General features: G+C 34.6%; 3 protein-coding genes across 4 annotated transcripts; 2 read left to right on the forward strand and 1 right to left on the reverse strand.

Moving 5' to 3' along the window:
• Nucleotides 1–1,632: 1,632 nt before the first annotated feature.
• LOC120159889 (rho GTPase-activating protein 5-like) lies at nt 1,633–4,800 on the forward strand. The gene is made up of 6 exons (XM_039170407.1): nt 1,633–1,850; nt 1,931–2,337; nt 2,863–2,983; nt 3,063–3,182; nt 3,449–3,679; nt 4,014–4,800. Exons 2-6 carry the CDS (start codon nt 1,937–1,939, stop codon nt 4,608–4,610), a joined length of 1,470 nt encoding a protein of 489 aa, XP_039026338.1. The 5' UTR covers nt 1,633–1,850; nt 1,931–1,936; the 3' UTR covers nt 4,611–4,800.
• A 12,475-nt stretch (nt 4,801–17,275) lies between these two features.
• Nucleotides 17,276–18,043, forward strand: LOC120159876. The gene has a single exon (XM_039170397.1). The coding sequence runs from the start codon at nt 17,276–17,278 to the stop codon at nt 18,041–18,043; it is 768 nt and encodes a 255-aa protein (XP_039026328.1).
• Nucleotides 18,044–18,333: 290 nt separating this feature from the next.
• Nucleotides 18,334–19,813, reverse strand: LOC120159869 (cytochrome b-c1 complex subunit 9-like). 2 transcript variants are annotated; one of them, XM_039170393.1, is made up of 3 exons: nt 19,642–19,813; nt 19,321–19,368; nt 18,334–18,658 (listed from the first exon to the last, which is right to left on the reverse strand). In XM_039170393.1, exons 1-3 carry the CDS (start codon nt 19,765–19,767, stop codon nt 18,608–18,610), a joined length of 225 nt encoding a protein of 74 aa, XP_039026324.1. In that variant the 5' UTR covers nt 19,768–19,813; the 3' UTR covers nt 18,334–18,607. The 2 variants fall into 2 exon arrangements, with proteins under 2 accessions (XP_039026324.1, XP_039026323.1); XM_039170392.1 differs by lacking the exon at nt 18,334–18,658 and adding an exon at nt 18,769–19,103.
• Between the last annotated feature and the right edge of the window lie 441 nt (nt 19,814–20,254).

The following is a 20,254-nucleotide window of genomic DNA, read 5'->3' on the forward strand; positions in this document are numbered from 1 at the left end:
TTCTATGTGAACTAATAGAGTGAAATCAAAGATCTGACGATTAGATCTGTTGAGTCTGTTAACCTACGATGAGATATGATGATTATATATCCGACATCGTCAACAAGAATCATTATAAATATTTTTCGATCTGTTTGAGAGAAGGGCGACCTCCATTACCTCTAAATAGTGACTCTAATGAAATGCTGAACTCTTAATGAATGATGAGGTAAATTTATTTCACTTTCACTTTTGTTTTTCCTTCGTCATATTTAGGGTGTTCCTCGAAAAGGCAGACCAGGGAGGCCACAAGGACCCGTTGCAGAATCCAACTACCCTTTTCAAAGGGGGCTGGCTGTTCTTAAATGTTAACTACCTAATCATGATAGTGAATATAATGACATTAGCATTTTCCTGGTTTAAAGGGTAGACAGGTATGATAAAAAAATGGTTTTATGAATGATATGATAAGAGTCGAGTCGAGTCGAGTTTAAGTATTGTTGAGTTAGACTCTATTCGAAAACTTTGAAATAAAGCTCGACTCGACTCGAAAACTCGCGAGCTTAAAATTTTCAAGTTTGACACAAACTCGAAATCATGAACTGAAGTTCGTAAAAGTTCCAAAAAACTCAAAATGAAAAAAAATCTTAAACTTAACTCGATTGAAGCATCAACTCGAAGAATCACCTTAAATACAAGAAAACCTATACTATCTTTTTTTTTCTTCCAAAATCAACACATAAATGTTTATATTAATAATAATTTATTTTTTTAAAATAAAAAATTAATATATTATATTTTAGAGTTGTTTACGGGCTTTTTGAGTCGAGTATTAAGTAGTTCATTTCGGATCGTCAAGAACAAATCAAATATTTATTAAACTTTAACTGAATCGATCTCAAATAACTCGTGATATGTCTCGTTGTATTTACAACTCTATCCACAACTCACCCCCAACAGGCAACAGTTGCCTATGGGGAAAATTTTGTGTGGATAGTGGTTGGCACGTGTTTGGTGGCAATTTTTAAAAGATTTTAAAGTAAATGATTATATTGTTAATGAGAATTTAGTTGAATAATAAAGAGAAGGGAAGAGTTTTGGTAAGATAATGGAGGGAGATTGGAGAATACTCCATGCAGTATTCTTAAAATCCAAATGTACAACTTGCAAATAGACAAATCTTGATCCTTTGGATGGTAAAGCAGAAAAGCAAAGTGAAAGGGAACAAAATTTGTTTTGGGTTTACGTTAAGACGATTTTTTTCCATGTAAAATTATGTTGGGATTAGATGTGAAAAAAGAATAAAAACCATGAAACTGAAGTATGCATATCATTATCATATCATGTCATACATGCTTTAATCCCAACATACATAACCCATGTGTCAAAGATAAAATTTAAGAGACAATTGTCTAATTTAAAGTTAGATATAATATAAATTATTAATTTCTACTTAAAATTTATGATTAAATAAAAATATTACATTTTCATAATATTTTTAATTGACAAAAAATTAAAAAATTAAAATTAAAATAATATTATATTTTTGTTGATGGTTTCTTGATCTTAAATCTTAACCTTAAATTAGGCAGCTGGCTAAAAATTCCTTTATTAAATGCTTAGATGGCAACGCTTGATTAACTGTAGAGAAGATGGTATCATCTTTCAGTCTTTCATCTCCTCCATCCACCACCGCTTCTCTCCCTTTCCCTAAATTTTCAATCTTTACCCTTTTCTTCATCACCCCCCAAAGCCAGCCAAGAAAATTGTATAAAAAGGGCAAAAAAAACCCTAAAAAGGGATGATAGTTGCTTCCTACCATCCAAAATCTTTGCTTCAATCCAACTCTACATAGACACCAAATCTTGATTTCCCCTTCTTCCAAAGAAACCCCATTTGTTTTTGGTTTCTTGGCTCTAATTTTGTTGACTCCAATAAAGGGAAAAGAAAAAACATAATGACTGAAGTACTCCAATCATCCCCATCTCACTTCCCTTCATTTTCAAGCTCCGCCTCAACTCCACATGTCTATACAAACTCTAATGTAAGCACCGTGGAGAATATAATAGCCCGAGAGAGTGATCAAGAAGAAGAGAATAGGGAAGAGGGAGAGAGGAAAGAAAGGGACAGACAAGGGGAAGGAGATCAGCTGTCTTTATTAACGCTTTTGGTGGCTGCTTTTAGGAAGTCGTTGATTGGGTGTAGCCTTTCTGGAAATAAAGAGCTCTGTTCAATGGAAATCGGGTTGCCTACCAATGTCAGACATGTTGCTCATGTGACTTTTGATAGGTTCCATGGATTTCTTGGTTTGCCGGTTGAATTTGAGCCCGAGGTCCCCAAAAGAGCACCGAGTGCCAGGCAAGTTTATCAATTCAGGTTTTTTTTATTTGTTTTTCTTTCTTGATTGATATTCTCGTATGGGGTATCTTTCATGATTGTCAAAGGGGTAGTTTTTGAATCATTTTTATGGGGTTTGCTTATTTTAGTAACTGTAGATGTTTTCTTGAGATTTTTTTTTTTGTGAATTCCCCCTCTCTCTGTGGATGCAAATTGCTTCCCAAAAAAGTTCAAGTCTTTCTCTTCATTGTATACCTTTTATCTTGCTGGTGGTTTCTATAATCTTCCCTTATATTATTTTGATGAATAACCCTTACGTGAATAATATCTATTCTATGTTTGTTTTTCATTGTTTGCAATGCTTAGATGAAAGATCAAACTTGAATTCCATAGTTGAATTCAATTGATTTCATTGACTGTTTGGAAATTGAAATGAAAACTTTTTTTGGTGGTAAATGATAATAGAGTTGTCAAGGTCTTTTCCATATCCACTTAACATGTCTGTTCTACTTTTATTTCATTGACTAAGGTACCATTCTTGTGCAGCGCGAGCGTGTTCGGTGTTTCGACTGAATCTATGCAGCTCTCGCTGGACTCTAGAGGGAATAGTGTACCGACGATACTAATACTGCTGCAAAGTCATTTATATGCCCGAGGAGGCCTCCAGGTCTACTCTGTTCTATGGCTATATGATTGCTTGAAGTATCCGGTTTAGTAATTAACTTCTTATATATATATTTCTTTAGGCTGAAGGAATTTTCAGAATTAATGCTGAGAACAATCACGAGGAGTATGTCAGGGAACAACTAAATAGGGGAGTTATACCAGAGAGTATAGATGTACATTGCTTGGCTGGTCTTATAAAGGTATTTTCTTTGCTCTTCAATATCTTCGGGGCGTATTTGATTAGTTTCAACGAGTTTCTCGTGTGTATATTGGGTTCATAGGTGTCTCTACTAGTATTTTATCAGGCTTATTTTATTTAAGTAATTAAAATATTGAGGATGAACTGAGCTATTGAAAGGATTGATTCATGGACTCAAAATGCCGCCACGATAACTGCAAATAATGGTGAGAGCTTCCCCAGTTGAATGAACTTTTCTATTCGGTTGTGGTGTTTATGATTTTGCAGGCTTGGTTTAGGGAACTTCCTAGTGGTGTTTTGGATTCTCTTCCTCCGGAAGAGGTAATGCAAGCCGAGTCGGAAGAAGAGTGTGCTCGGCTTGTAAGGCTCCTTCCTCCAACCGAAGCTGCTCTACTGGATTGGGCAATAAATTTAATGGCTGATGTTGTGCAAGTGGAACAGTTGAACAAGATGAATGCACGTAATGTTGCGATGGTGTTTGCTCCAAACATGACTCAAGTGAGTAAATATCTTTTGGTAGTTTCAATTTAAATACACATTTCAAACTCAGACTTGATGCAAAATTATTGGTTACTGAGATTTGAGGTAGTTTGACACTGGTTTTAAAAATGGATGCATCCCTAAAAACTTGAGTTTGCACTCAAAGCTGTATTTTCAAAACCTAGGAAAGGTAGAGGTCCTTGGAAAAGATTCACAGTTCATTCCACTCATGAAAACACTATTTTCTGGGGCACCTTAAAGCTATGTTACTTGATAGTTGATACTCATATCATAGGTTAGTGTTGGATATCATGTATTCAATATGGATATTCATCACTGCTGTTTATTGCAGATGTCGGATCCTTTAACTGCATTGATGTATGCAGTCCAGGTGATGAATCTTCTGAAGACACTTATTATTAGAACACTTAAAGAAAGAGAAGATTCTATGGTTGACTCTAATCCCGATTCTCGCTTGGAGCCTTCTGATAAGAATGGACAGCAAAGCTCTTTGCAATTACTTGAAGATGCCAATGAGGAGGTTAAAAATGAAAGCAAAGGAGAGAAAGCTTTTGTTGCTGAAGAACCTGCCGTAGAGAGCCCCCCTCACTCTGCTAAAGAGAATTTGACAACCGAAACTAGCTCTCAAGGTTTCCTAACTTCAATCGAGAACATTTGTGCTGGAAACCGATCCCTCCTTGATAACTGTCCCTGCACTTTAGTGTCTCAAGTGAATTCTTTAGCAAACGAACTCGAAAAAGGCGGTCTCCAAAGTACATCCGGAAAGAGCAGAACTGATCAATCAAGTGCTTCGAGTCTAAAGAAGGGAACAAAGAAGGCAATTGAACAATCGATTAGTAATGCAGCAGGAGCTGTCCAGAAGAATAAGGGAACAAGAATAGCCGGGCTGATAAATGCGAGAGCTGAGCTTTTCGAAGCATGGAGGTGAATGGCCTTTGAATGCTAACATTGTGTAGTCAGACGGGATGGGAAATGCCAACTGGTAGAAGTTGGTAGTATGTTGTGTTTTGGTTTCTTTCATTTGGAAATATTGTGCATGAATTGATGTTCGTCTTGTATGTGATTTTGAGTGTAGATTCTTTTACCTTGATGCTTGACACTGACTTAACATTTCCTCAGCTCATTCAAACATTTTCTATTGTTCATACTAATTTTCACTGTTTCTAAAGCTAATAATATATATATATATATATATATATATATATATATATATATATATATATATATCAGCTATTTTTCTACTCTTTAAAATAAAAAAGGTTATAGATGTTTCATAATTCTAGCTAAGAAATAACCTGCCGAAAAGCATGAACAGTAAGCCCAAAAGAAGCATGCCATTCTATTTCTTTGCAAAACCCCGAAACATCTGCTGTTCTAAAAGGGAGAGTATTTCAATGATTTAATCTTCATAGGAATTTTTCTTCTGCTTTGTCTCCTTTGGTTCCCTTGCAGCTTCCTTCACTCTTTTAAAACGGTCCCTCTGTAGAATTGCCCATGGATGCTATCTGGTATTTTAAACTCTTACATTTGTGCTAAAGTTATGAACTTTTTTTTATGTTAAGGGAAACCCATCTTTGGTACATATTGCCTGATGAGATGAAGAGTTTAGCACTTTTGAATCCGCATTCTAAACTCTTATCACCATGTGTGTGAGTGAGAGAGAGAGAGAGAGCTCTGTTTGCTCGAACCTTGGTTCGCACTACCATTGCCAGATGTTGGCATTCTTATCCATCCCAAGTTATTTATGTTTCCCAGCCATCAAGTTTCTTCACCATAGTTTCCAGCTTATCCGCCAAACTTTATGCTATGGGCTCATGCAATGCCTTATCATTCTTACAAACAAAGAAAAATTGTGCTTACGAAACTTGTGATCATCATGCTTCCAGTCACAGTGAAGCACACATATGATCAGAGTCACAGTTCATATTCTTGTAACAAGTGTCCGCATTCCAAATCTTTCATTAGCTCGACTTCTTTATATCTGCAAAATCTTCGTTGCGATTGAAGGAAAATATTCCCCTCTAAGTTTTTCCAATAGTTGACATCAGAGTGCTCGGTTTGGCTACAAGATTTACGGAAGTGATTTCTTAGTATCCAGATGTTTATGAAAATGATTCTTCTCGTTTGGATCTTTACCATAAAAGGGTGTGTGTTTTCCTGTTGAAATTACAAGCTATAGCAATTTGTCCTCTTGCATATATTTAATCACCTTATCTTAATCAAATTTTTTTTGAGGGTCCCCACTCTTCCACACTTGTTTATGTTCTTTTAGTATAATTAGTAATTGAATTTTGGGCGATGGGAAAACATTTCAATATTGGGTCGTTCTGCGGTGCGGCGCCTAAAAAACGGCTAATATACGGCGTGACCGGTTAAACAAGTGACCGGTTAAAATTTAGACCGGTTATGTTATATTATTTAACCGGAAATATTATAAAGTACAATAACATACTAGGTAGCGCTTATATAATGTAATAGGTAGCGCTTATATTTACCTATTTTATAAGTAAACCAGTATATTTATACCGATAGCATTGCAAATTTACCTATTACATTATATTATATTGAAAGTGTCCATACTTTTTATAAAAAGGATCGATACTTTAACAGTGTTTCATGTTTTCCACCTACAATATTGATTTAATAATTTCATTTGCACAAAAAATTATTTGATTGTTTGATATTTTATAAAATATTATTTAGAATTTTAATTTAATAATAATATACCGTAACGTAAAAAATAAATCATTAGACGCCTATAATTACTAAATTATATCTTAAAACTCACTCAAAAGATAACCTTAAATTATGTTTCCACAGTGAAAAAAGTATGGACACTTTTATAAAAAGGATAGACACTTTACAATATAACCATTACCTATTACATTATATAAACGATACCTATTACATTATATAAGGGCTACCTATTACATCATAGTTTACCTATTATATTGAAAGTGTCCATACTTTTTATAAAAAGGATCGATACTTTTTTTTAAACTTATGTAATTATGTTTCAATTTTTTAACAGTGTACTGCGAATTTAAAATGATAATATACTTGTAGTTATTGTACATACCTAAATATGTACTGCGAATTTAATGTTGTACCCACCCTTTAACTACAGAAACATGTTCAAAATGAACCTTCGTTTACATATCCATCAACTCCTGGAGCACTGACTTGCACAACAAAATTTTTGCCATGGATAATACTGATGTAGACAATGTTAAGCCAACCGAGGAATGCCATGAAGTACATAATGTTGATGAATCTGACAGATTGGTTGGTCAGCTCTTCTGTTCACGTGATCAAGCTTGGCACTTTTACAAGGGATTCGCACGGGAACATGGGTTAGTGCACGTAAGGGAACAACACGGCTTGACGTGGAAGGGAATGTGAAGACACAAGAATTTGTTGTTCCAAAGAAGGGTTTCGAGTATCAAAAGTCAATACTGTTGATCGTCAACGTGCTCATACGCCAGTCACAAAACAGGATGTAAGGCTAGAGTCGTAGTTACAGCAACAAATACAAACGATCAGTGGGTTATAAGTAAGTCTGATCAGAAACATAATCATGCATTGTGCACATCTGCTATGACCCATTTATGCGTTCTAATCGAGCTGTAAGTAAGGCTGATATCGATGAGGCAACAACATTGAAAGGGTCGGTGTTGGCACGTCACAAGTAATGAACTATTTAACGCAGCAGGCAGGGGGCTATCATAATGTTGGATTTACACATAAAGACCTCTACAATGCACTTCAAAGAGGTAAAGCAAAGGAAATCGTCGATGGGGATGTGAATGCGCTTATTGCCTACTTTGATTATAAGAAACATGATGATCCCGGGTTTTTTATGACATACTCGGTAGACGAATCGGGGGCATTGTATAATCTTATTGGTCGGATTCTACATCGAGATCGGATTACACATGCTTCGGTGATGTAATTGCGTTCGACACAACGTACAAAGATAATTGTATGGTCGACCAATTATGCCTATTGTTGGTGTCAATCATCACCATAACACAATTGTGTTTGCCACTGCCATAATCGCTGACGAACGTCTCAATCTTTCGAGTGGGTGCTACAGAATTTTTTAGAAGCCATGATGAATAAATCACCTATTTCTGTTGTAACCGATGGGGATAGGGCAATGCAGAGGGCTATCAAATCTGTTATCCCTTATGCTAAGCACAGATTATGTTCTTGGCATCTTTCTCGCAATGCACAAGCTAACATTGGTGACCCAAAGTTTACAGCAGCATTCTCAAAATGCATGGCTTCCTGGTGGACAACCAAGGAATTTGATATTCAATGGCGTTCGATTGTTTCAGAATTCAACGTCCAAAGCATCCATGGGTGATTGAGAAGGAAATACACGACACTTATGGGCACAAGCATATCTAACCGGTCATTTCTTTGCCAATATTCGCTCAACACAAAGGTGCGAGTCTATGAATGCTTCACTAGCTATTGCACTGAAACACAAGAAGACATATTTAGATGTTGTTCGTGCAATTGAAGATGGAATTAGTAGAATGCGTATGAACGAGTTGAAAGCGGATTACTTAAGTTCCCATACGAAGCCGGAATTAGTAGAATGCATAACAAACTAACATGTCCTCAAGTCAAGCTTAGTTTGAGTACAAGCACACAGCCTACATCAACTGATTTTTTCGAAGACGGAATGGAATGACAACGATCTCCATATAATATATCGTAAGTATCAACATCACTCCTATTGTATGTACATAAATATTTGAATGAAGGAAGAAAAACCGCGTTACTTCAATTACCGACACTTTTTTAAATGGTATGGACATAAAGTACCGACACAATATTAAAAAGTGTCGATACCGGTTGTAGACCTATTCGCTCATAAAACCGGTATATTTATACCGGTTATATTACAAAATTATCTATTACATTATAATTATGGGTTCCGATGTGTAAAATGTCGACACTTTTTTAAATTGTATCGACACATTTTTCTTCCAATATGGACATAAAGTACCGACACAATATTAAAAAGTGTCGATACCGTTGTAGACCTATTCGCTCATAAAACCGGTATATTTATACCGGTTATTACAAAATTATCTATTACATTATAATTATGGGTTCCGATGTGTAAATGTCGACACTTTTTTAAATTGTATCGACACATTTTTCTTTCAATATGGACATAAAGTACCGACACAATATTAAAAAGTGTCGATATAGGTTGTAGACCTATTCGCGCATAAGACCGGTATATTTATACCGGTTATATTACAAAATTATCTATTACATTATAATTATGGGTTCCGATGTGTAAAATGTCGACACTTTTTTAAATTATATCGACACAATTTCTTCCAATATGGACATAAAGTACCGACACAATATTAAAAAGTGTCGATATAGGTTGTAGACCTATTCGCGCATAAGACCGGTATATTTATACCGGTTTATATTACAAATATCTATTTTATTATAATATGTGAAAGTGTCCATACTTTTTATAAAAAGGATCGAAACTTTTTTTAAAGATATGTAATTTATGTTTCAATATTTTTTAAGTATGTTTCATGTTTTCCACCTACAATATTAATTTAATATTTCATTTGCACAAAAATTAGTTGATTGTGTTGATATTTTATAAAATAATATTAAGAATTTTTAATTTAACAATAATATATACCGTAACGTAAAAAATTAATCATTAGACGCCTATAATTACTAAATTATATCTTAAAACTCACTCAAATGTATATGTACACATAGAAGCAAATATGGAATAATTATGAAATATACATACAATATAATCACACCAAAATTTAAATACACAAGAATTTCAAATAATGTACCGACAAACAAATTAATCCGATGAAAAAGGGTTGTTTCTAACGAAGTCCGGAACATTAGAGGCCTTCAACAAATTTTCCAATACTCTCGTATGTTTCCGCCTTTTTCTGAGGACATACATAAATAATTTCAATTATCAAACTAATGAGGTGCAATTTTACTAACAATAAATTAATTCGCATAAGCATGAATAAATTGTGTCATACCTAGAGCTTTGTCGTTCGAATGGGAAGCAGCGTCAAGGTATGTGGACATATGTAATTGTATTTCTATATAAACATAAGTTGTTAAAATAATCAATGTCTGAACACCTGTTCAACTGATCAGAAACATATTGCATAAATGCAACCTACCGGATTATAAATCATTTTTTCCGCTGAATCATCGACCAAAGTGTATTTAGCTCGTTAAAATCTGGACACGCGTTCCAAACATCATTGAGATCTTTACAATAGGTAACAGAATCGTATGTTTTGCATTTTTTTGATCCTTTCACCAACAGTCGAACATAAATATGTAGGAATCATAGACAAGGAAAGTCAGCAAACTGTAATGACATTCATCTTACCCACACGAATAGAAAATGCTCGGAAAATACAGGTAGTTTCTCAAGTACACGGTCGACGTTATGCCTGAGATTGTAATCAAGATTGAATGTTAACATTCAAATGTATATTAACGATTTTGACTACAGTAATTCAATTGCCTCAAACATGTTCTAACCTCATCTTTGAAGACCAAAGGGCAACAACAAATTGTCGACACAAATTGCATAAATTCAAATAATCCTCTTCTGAGGACAACATCTACACATGAAGAAAATGAGATTAAGTTCTACGCTTATATGTTAAAATAATGGATACAAAGAATAGAATTAAAACCTGCCGGCAGTCTTGGGATGTAGGCAAGGACACCATTGATCAAAATTAAAAGTTTTCTTGAAGGCGGCGTTGCAGACACGAATACTTGTTTGGATCATCATCTTCATCATCATCGTCATCATCATCATCATCGTCATCTTCATCGTCAGCTTCATCTTCTGCGACACCACATGTTAAAAGAAAATAAAATAAAGTTCAGAACGTGTAAATGTTAAGAAACATAGATACAAAGAATAGAATTAAAGACACCATTGAGATCAAAAATCATCATCTTCATCATCATCGTCATCATCATCATCATCGTCATCTTCATCGTCAGCTTCATCTTCTGCGACCGATTGGTTGTCCACATCTGTTAAAAGAAATAAAATAAAGTTCAGAACGTGTAAATGTTAAGAACATAGATAATGAATTACCTAACTCGTTGATGTCGTTGGACGTAATTCGTTACGCAACATGGAGACTTTCACGTTGCAATGATGAAATATCGGATCGCATTCCACTCACAAGGGAATCAATATGCTCCCGAAAATTGACCATGTATTCCATCACGGTCTTAATGTGACATCCTCTGCAACCTGCTTCTTCCATCATTGCGTCTCCACTTGGTTGCTCTTCTTCATGGCCAACGGGGTCCATTTCCTCCTCCCTCTTGATCTAATCCGACCTCCTTGACACGTTTCCAACCGAGTTTTTCAACAAAATCATATCCCGCTTTTTAATAAATACCATGTCAATCTTGCGGGTTAATCGAACAGGGGCGTCATGCGAAAAAATCAACTTCCTTCTTCTTCAACAGATGGGTGATGACACATCCATATGGTAGTGTAGTTGAAATTGTTGCTCCCTTTGTGACCATATATACAATTGTATTAAATATGAGTTTTGCAATGTTTGGAGCCGTTTTGGATTTATACTTGCTATCCACCAATAATCGCTGTCTCGAAGCGTTGAATGTTTTCCCCCACTAGGCCGGATATACCTGTGAGCATTTTGTGAAACACTCTCGACTCTACATCGAGGTGAATTGGGCTATTTCTAGTAACCCGTTTAATTGTAGACCAATCTACACCATTTTCATCTGAATCCCTGTATTCGCTACACCTAAACCCTCCGCAATAGTTTCTGGAGATATATATATCCTTCCCCATGACATGTGTATTAATTCCTATTATATTAGTCTTATTAGGCTCGTGCTGTAAGGAAGCATTGTTGTAGAAGACTCTAACTAGGTTGGGATAATATCTTGGTTCTACACCAAGGAATTCAAGCCAACCCCAAGATGTAAATGTGGATTTAAAACTAAATGCATATTTATCATCAAACAAGAACCCAGGTCAATGACACGTTCGGGACGAATCTTCCTTACTTTAAAACTCGTCCTGCCATCTTTGTTTCTCCATGTCGGATCTAAAGTTCAGAGTTTCGAAGGACCTGATTTCCTCAGAAGAATCGTTTTACAGAAGGAGGTTGAAGAACTGGGTTGAGAAGAGCTTTGAGAAAGACCTCGCTTCTGACGCTGACGTTTTGGAGCCATTTTGGTTGGATGCCCTATTACAATGGAACACAAACACATTCAGGATAAAAACTCCAATATAGAAATCAATCAAACCCATAAATATCGATAAATTTACCTGAATATCTGATCGTCACTTATGATAACGGTAGAAGAAGAAAGAGGAGAGGAAGATCTGCCTGCTTGCATTTATGTTTAGGGTTTCTCGATTAAGAGTACTATATAACGGTGGAAAACACTTGATATTTAAATTAGTATCGACACAAATATATTAGTGTCGACACATTATTTAGACATATTCTCTCATAAAACCGGTATAATTGTACCGGTTAGATTAAAAAAATTACATATTACATTATACTTTTGGGTTCGATGATTTTGGGATCGACACTTTTTTATATATGGATCGACACTTTATGGGTGCACCTTGTTTTTAATTCATTCTGGGAAAAAAATATCGACACAAACTATATTAGTGTCGACATTATTTAGACTTATTCTCTCATAAAACCGTATTTGTACCGGTTAGATTAAAAATTACATATTACATTATACTTTGGGTTCGATGATTTTGGATCGACACTTTTTTATATTGGATCGACACTTTATGGGCACCTTGTTTTTAATTCATTCTGGGAAAAAAATATCGACACAAACTATATTTAGTGTCGACATTTTTAGACTTATCTCTCATAAAACCGGTATAATTGTACCGGTTAGATTGAAAATTACATATTCATTATACTTTTGGGTTCGATTTTGGGATCGACACTTTTATATATGGAATCGACACTTTATTGATGCACCTTGTAAAAATTCATTCTGGAAAAAAATATCGACACAAACTATATTGTGTCGACACATTATTTAGACTTATTCTCTCATAAAACCGGTATAATTGTACCGGTTAGATTAAAAAATTACATATTACATTATACTTTTGGTTCGATGATTTGGGATCGACACTTTTTTATATATGGATCGACACTTTATGGGTGCACCTTGTTTTTAATCATTCTGGGAAAAAAATATCGACAAAACTATATTAGTGTCGACACATTATTTAGACTTATTCTCTCATAAAACCGCCTCCACTGCCTCCTCTACAACCATCCCTCCTTCTTCTTCCTCTGCCTCCCCTCCTCTACATCCTTGCCCATAACCTTCAAAAATTAAATTACAATATTAAGACATTGATTATATTCTTAATATTATTTAATTACATTTATTACCATTTCTTGCTTCTTCCCTCTATCCAACTTCAACTTCACCATCACTCTAACCACCTCTTCCTTCCCCCATGCACGGATGCGTGCCACTCCGGTTCTTTCATAAGCCGGCACTGCCTCACAGCCCGACCAAAATCGAACAGGCAACCTGCATTTATAATAAAATAGAATTTTTATATAAAAACACAAAAAAAGTGATTCAACTCATTTACCTCTAAGATTGCTATGCACCATTGAGGTATCTCTGGCTGCCCTTTTAAAGGTGATAATTGATTCAATCAATCTCGAATGGATATATTCAGCCCAATTGAATTCACCCTTCAAGCCTTCATCGCAAATGAGCTTCATATATTCCTTGTTCGTGACATCACCCGTTGGACAAAGAAATATACCGACAATGTACAATAGAACTCGGGCCTTCAGCTCATCCCCCAAGTAAGATCCACTTTTGATATCCTCTTCAACTTCAGTATATGTCACCTTATGATTCAAACCATATTTGGAGGCAAGTGCTTTCCAGTTCTTACTCCTACAGACTTCTATAACACTTTGCCTTTGTTTTGTACCCCAATACGGCTGCCAGTCGATCCCCCAGGGGAATGAATAATCACCATACTTAGCCATACATTGACTGACGTCAATTGTGCCATCAAGGATCGACACAATTCCCTCCGAATAGGTCGATCCCTTACTCCGATCAACGATCCAAACCTATTTCTCCCAGCACATTCAACTGACCCTTCTCCTTAAGGTGTTTAATTAATAAATTCACCATTTTAATGCTGCATCTTGTCGAAACTTCCTACATTTTTAACATATATAATGTTATAGTTCTTATATATTTTGTATCAACGTATTTACAAGTTTAATGAATACCTTATTTTCATGGTGCTTTCCTCCGTTCTTTGTATTCTTTACTATCATTCCTTGACTGTGTGATGTAAGGTTCCTTTTCAGCATCACTCATTGAATTCCATTTGGACCTTACATCTTTTTTCACCTAATATTAAAATAACGTTTCTTAATCAATACATTAACACTAAATACTAATACTACTCAATGTCAATTTCATTTTACATACCGAACCGCTCTGTGTGCCATCTCCCTTCATCCTTTTGCATTCGGCCATACTGTTAACATTTAAAATTTGTAATCAATTTAAAGTTTATCGATACTTTAATCCAATACCATTTCAACAATAATAACAAAAAGACATTGATACTTACTAGAAGTACATATATCCACCCTTTGTTGCTTTCGAGTCTCGGCCTCAATTTCAAAGTCATCTGCTCCACCAACAATTTTCCAACCCATTGACTCCATTTTTTTCCTTCATATATCAGTTACGCAAATCAAATTATTTTGTTACATACACTTTTCAATATACAAATATAGATAACTACTCTTGTGGTAAAACGGTTTTTCTTCAAAAGAATTTGAATGGCCACACCAAAATGTGTCGGCACATTTATACAACCTATATTTTTCCTATAATATTTAATAAAGTATCGACATTTATCGTTTCCTTGAATATCTATTTCTACCTGCAATCGGTCCCAAATGCTTCCTTACTCCAAAACCCCAACAACACATAAAAACCCTATCGCGATTACTGTAATAATAAAAAATTAGGGTTTCGACAACATACTTTTCGATTCGACTGCAACAAACAAACAAACTTCGCTTAGAAACGCCTTCTGAAATGCAGCAACAATTACTCTTCGATTTCAAAAACTCGTCGTTCTATCTATTTCAGAGGATATTAGCTTATATTTTCATCGGATATGTTATTTATTTAATCGATACAAATACAAAAGTGTCGATACTTTTATGTCAGGTGTCGATACTTTCGAAAGGATAATTACCTATTTCTTTGAAAGTGTCGATAATTTATTACACTTACGAAAGTATCGACACTTCAATATATCCGGTATCATTTTACCGTTTTTATCATTTTGATACCGGTTTTATCATATTTTTTTACCTGTTATATCGTTGTGGATCGATATTTTTTTTTAAAGTATCGACACATTATAGGCGCTATAACTGCTTCTCTTTTAAATTCACAAGTGTCGATCCTTATATAACGTATCGACACTTTTAATTTTACCGGTTTTATCATTTTGTTACCGGTTTATCATATTTTTACCTGGTATATCGTTTTGGATCGATATATTTCTTAAAAGTATCGACACTTTTTAGGATTTAAACTGCTTTTAAGTTATGTAATTTATGTTTCAATTTAAATAGTGTTTTATGTTTTCCACCTACAATATTAATTTAATAATTTAATTTACACAAAATTTTATTTGATTGTTTTGATATTTTATAAAATATTATTTAGAATTTAAATTTAACAATATTAACCAAATATAATAATATGTTTTCAACAGTGAAATAAGTATGGACACTTTTATAAAAATGATATACTTTTTTGAAAGTTATGTAATTTATGTTTCAATTTTTTAATAGTGTTTCATGTTTTCCACCTACAATATTAATTTAATAATTTCATTTTACACAAAAATATTTGATTGTTTTGATATTTTATAAAATATTATTTAGATTTTAAATTTAACAATATTAACTAAAGATAATAATAAATATATTTTCACAGTGAAATAAGTATGGACACTTTTATAAAAAGGATAGATAATTTACAATATAACAGGTAAAAATATGACAAAACCAGATTCATTATGACAAAACCGGTAAAATTTACTTGATATGTTAAAAGTATGGACACTTTTATAAAAAGGATAGATACTTACCGAAACCAAAGTTACCGGTTACCAAATTTTTAATAGTTTTCATATTTTCTACCTAAAACATTATTAGTTGTCAACATAATAGGTACCGCTAAACCGAATTTATTAAATACATTTTAATGTATCCGGTAATGCTGTATATTAGCCGTATATTAACCCGCCTTTCCTGAGACATTCCCTTCAATATTTCATCTTCTAGAAAACTGGGTTTAACATGGAGCAGTTTGTTCGGTTTTCTATTAATTTGTATCACAACATTCCACCACCATTTTGTGTTGTCTTGTATAATTACAAAAGCCGATATTCTATTCGATTTAATATTAAAATTTGAAAACACTGAACCCACTTCTTGCATTCTCTGTTTGAAATATTTAAATATACAGAGAATATAATCAGTATAAATTTTTATTACGGTAGGAAATTAAGAAATTATATTAAAATTTTATGAGTGCGGAGTTATATGATTGCAAAGATGTTAAATTAGAAAATTAATAGAAAATAAAAATTAAAAAAAATCTAAAATATAAAGAAATGAGAAAATTCTAGAAGCTGCAACCATATTATAACAACCCTCAATCCATCCCGGATACAATCAATGGGATAATGGCGTGTTTTTTTAGTAAGTTAAGGTGATTATAAGGTAATATCTGTTTTAAATACTATCAATCATTTGACAATGAACACTCAATCATCCTGCTGTAATTGATGGTGCTCAAAACCGTGATTTTTAAAAACAATAACGATTTTTTTAACAATTGAGATAAATTAATTAACGGACAATATTTTTTTTAAATGCTTAACTCTAAATCCATTAAAATATAAAGAGAAGAGAAGGTTTGATAATCTAGAAGCTTATGGACGGCTGTGACTGAGATGTTTGGCGGAGCCCATAGAATTCACATCATTTATTTAAATCAAATAAATGAATCAATTTGTATTTTCTTCAACTTTATTAACCAAATATTTCCATTTCTATTATTTAAAATATACTTAATTTTATTTTTATTCTACGTGATTAAATTAACTTATATTTTTTAATTAATTTATTTTATTAATTAAAAAATTAGTATCGTTTTTAAAAATTATAGATTCTAACATTAATAACTACGTAGAATGATTCTAAGTATTTAAAAGATAGAGAGAACGCAAGCAAGCACTGGTCAACAACGTAGAAACTCAGCCCCCCCCCCCCGGCGCAAAATTCAACCTCTCTCTTTCTATCAGTTTTCCACAATAAAAAACAATTTTCTTTTTATACTATAAATATTCTCAAATCCACCTTCCTCTCTCCAACTCTCCCCTTTTTTACGTTTCTGAACCTTTTTCTTCCTTTGTTTGTTCGTACAATGTCACAGGGCAATTTAGAAACCTTTGTTTCTGCCTGCGCCGGCGGTTCTTGCGATAACAAAATCGTATGCGAGACCTTAGTAACCACCGAAGAGCAACTCCACACGGCGGAAGAATCCGTCGACGTAGAAATCCCGCCTGAATCTTTTAGGTTATCCAAAGACGCCGAGTTCCACTGGTTCGATGGCAACGCTTTTTACCAACGGAAAGAGTCGCATAAAGGAAACTCTGCTTCCAACTCTACCAATCTTAATCCTAATTTGAACTCGGACTCCAAATCCAATTCTCAACGCTTTCCTATGAGGACGTCTAAAGCTTCTATCATCGGATTACCGAAACCGATAAAATCTTGTTTTGTTCAAACGAAGAACAGGAAGAACACGAAGCCTGGAAACAATAGGTTGTTTCCTAAACGGCCCGGTTTTGTTAAAACAGTTTCGTCGGTTGTTGAACCTTCCTCGCCTAAGGTTTCTTGTATGGGAAGAGTGAGATCGAGGCGAGACCGGAATCGCTCGCTAAAAAAGAACCGCCAAAATCAGGACGGAGTCGTGGAAGCAGTTAAAGAGAAAGGAAGACTAAAAGAAGCGGTTTCTTTCCAAGATTTTGTGCTATTTTCCGATCAAATGGCAGAGCACCTGAATCACACACAGTTGCAGTGCAGCCTTCGCCGCCGAGGAACATCGACATCAGGTCTCGTTTGCCGCCAAATTATCGCGATGCAAAATCAATGGAGCCTGGAATCACGGAGACCGCACCGGTTGGTCTAGGTGGAATGAAGCGCTTGGCGTCTGGTAGAAGATCTGAGCCGTTAATCTAAATCGTGTTGTAAAAGGTATTGCTAGTGGTGGGCCATAGCTGAGGCGTGGGTTGGACCGGGATCGCGGTAAGTTTCGTTCTGTGCTGACGTGCATTATAAGATTTTGTAGATATCCAGAGGTTTTTGAAGTGCACAGTTTGTAAAATTTTGGCTTAATAAAAGCTTTGAAAAGAAATGAAATTTGAACACGATTATCTCGAGCAATAATGAATTTAGGAAAGTTATGAAAGCAGCATTATTGATGAAAGAAACACAGTCATCCTGTTATTATGAACATTGGCAATCGGCAATCAAAGTCACAAACTTACAGACCCTAATCCTTCGACCCCAAATGCACCTATGATGACAAAGTGGGGTTGGGCCATTTCAATGCCGCCATCGACAAATCCGAACAATCGAAAATTCCGAATGATGGTTCAACCAACTCATGGTTAAGAAACGAATCCATTCGACCAAAACAAACGGAGTATCCTCAATAACAAATTCAAAAAATCCAGAAAGGGCGTTGCTGATTTCATTCCTCCGATTGCCTCTGTCCCAGCACCGGAATATCATCGTATCGTTTCTGTAGTCAAACAAGTAATTAGATGAACCACATAAACCGTGGAGGTAATTCATTATTCCAGACAAGGAACAGCAAACAAACAGCTGTCGAGCAACTACGAAATTGATAAGCTAACTGAGTCATTGAACAGCAGAATTCTTGACATAAGAAATTACAACTTCCCACAAGGCTAGATCATATCATATGGTTTAGAAAAACAGAATAAAGGAAGCTAAAACAACTCATTTGTGGCAATACATATGACATAACTATGCACACAACTGAGACCAAATAACAATACGATTAGGAACACAAGTAACACCAACCACCATAAGGTGCTGCAATTGTTGAACATGAGTTACAGCCTTCTACAAGAACTGCAACATTTAGGCTTTGCCTTGACTAATCCGGACTGACCCACGTCGCAAACCTGGCTTTGGCGGCTGAGTATCCCTGTAAGAATTTTCTGCATACACAATGACTCAAACTCGAACGAATTGAACCTATTATGACTAAGCTATTATGACTATATTGTATCCTCTCATTAATGCAATCAAATACAAGTCCATCGGTGTGATTGTGCAAATTAATCTAATGATATTCCAAACAATCCCAACATGATAAACTGATTATGCCATGGAATTCACAAGAAAACTTAATTAAGATAAAAAAAAAAAACTTACCCCCACATTGTTGTATTCCCAGAGCCTATGAACTCCATAATCTACAGCCTGCAAAAGTTGAATCAATTATAGTAAAAATCTTAACACTTCTTTTTCATCAGACACAAACCCATAAACAATAATTAAAACCAAATAATCACCATTTAAATGTTATTCAGAAACTCATCCTTTACATTAAAAAAAACAAATAATCAATAGCAATCATTGTCCCAGAAATTAACAAACACTAACCATTTTCCTAGAAATCAACAACAAGATTAAACGAAAAAGGGATCAAATGTATAAATCAATGAGACTCGATGCGAAAGAGAAAGACTTTACTCGTTCTCCGAGGAAAGCGCCGGCGATGACGAAGGTGACGTATACAGAGTTACGACGCATGATGACTCTGTAAAGGCCTTCGAAGAGGCCGGATCCTTGAATTCTTCTTCTAGTGGCGGAATCCATGGCGATTCAATGAGGTTGGCAGAGATGCTGCAGGCTGATAACTGGAGTTTTGTTTCTTTAATGGTGAATTGAGGTTTGCTGGATCTAACCGAGTTATATGGATACACACTTGCCGGGGTCAACAGCCCAATTGTTTCAATTTTTGGTTCCTTTTTTTATATTTGAGAAATTCCACTAAATGTCACTCAATTAATAAATTATTTCAAATATGTTAGGTTGGTCATCGGAGTTAAGCGTATATCGAATATTAACTTTTTAGTTATAATTGAATAATATGATTGTAGTGATTGATAAATAAAATGATCCAATTATTAGAGTAAATAAATAAACAATCTAATCATCATTAAAAGGTTAATGTTAGTTTCATTTTTAAAGATAAAGCGATCTTTTTGTATCAATCGATAAATTAGGTGATGTATTTATAACTTTTTAAAATTAAAAGACTTATTTAGAATACTACTAACCGTGGAGGTACTATTAGTGTAAT

Source organism: Hibiscus syriacus, unplaced genomic scaffold (assembly GCF_006381635.1).
Source record: "Hibiscus syriacus cultivar Baekdansim isolate YM2019G1 unplaced genomic scaffold, ASM638163v2 tig00111378_pilon, whole genome shotgun sequence".
Taxonomy (NCBI): domain Eukaryota; kingdom Viridiplantae; phylum Streptophyta; class Magnoliopsida; order Malvales; family Malvaceae; genus Hibiscus; species Hibiscus syriacus.

Bases quoted from the DNA above. Each gene is read 5' to 3' on its own strand.
- LOC120159869 (XM_039170392.1), bottom strand. From the start codon at position 19,767: ATGGATTCCGCCACTAGAAGAAGAATTCAAGGATCCGGCCTCTTCGAA. The intron at 19,369-19,641 runs GTAAAGTCTTTC...CAACTTTTGCAG, and splicing joins GCGCTTTCCTCGGAGAACGA to GCTGTAGATTATGGAGTTCA. The intron at 19,104-19,320 runs GTAAGTTTTTTT...TTGTGTATGCAG, and splicing joins GGGAATACAACAATGTGGGG to AAAATTCTTACAGGGATACT.
- LOC120159889 (XM_039170407.1), top strand. From the start codon at position 1,937: ATGACTGAAGTACTCCAATCATCCCCATCTCACTTCCCTTCATTTTCA. The intron at 2,338-2,862 runs GCAAGTTTATCA...ATTCTTGTGCAG, and splicing joins AAAAGAGCACCGAGTGCCAG to CGCGAGCGTGTTCGGTGTTT. The intron at 3,680-4,013 runs GTGAGTAAATAT...TGTTTATTGCAG, and splicing joins TTGCTCCAAACATGACTCAA to ATGTCGGATCCTTTAACTGC.
- LOC120159876 (XM_039170397.1), top strand. From the start codon at position 17,276: ATGTCACAGGGCAATTTAGAAACCTTTGTTTCTGCCTGCGCCGGCGGT.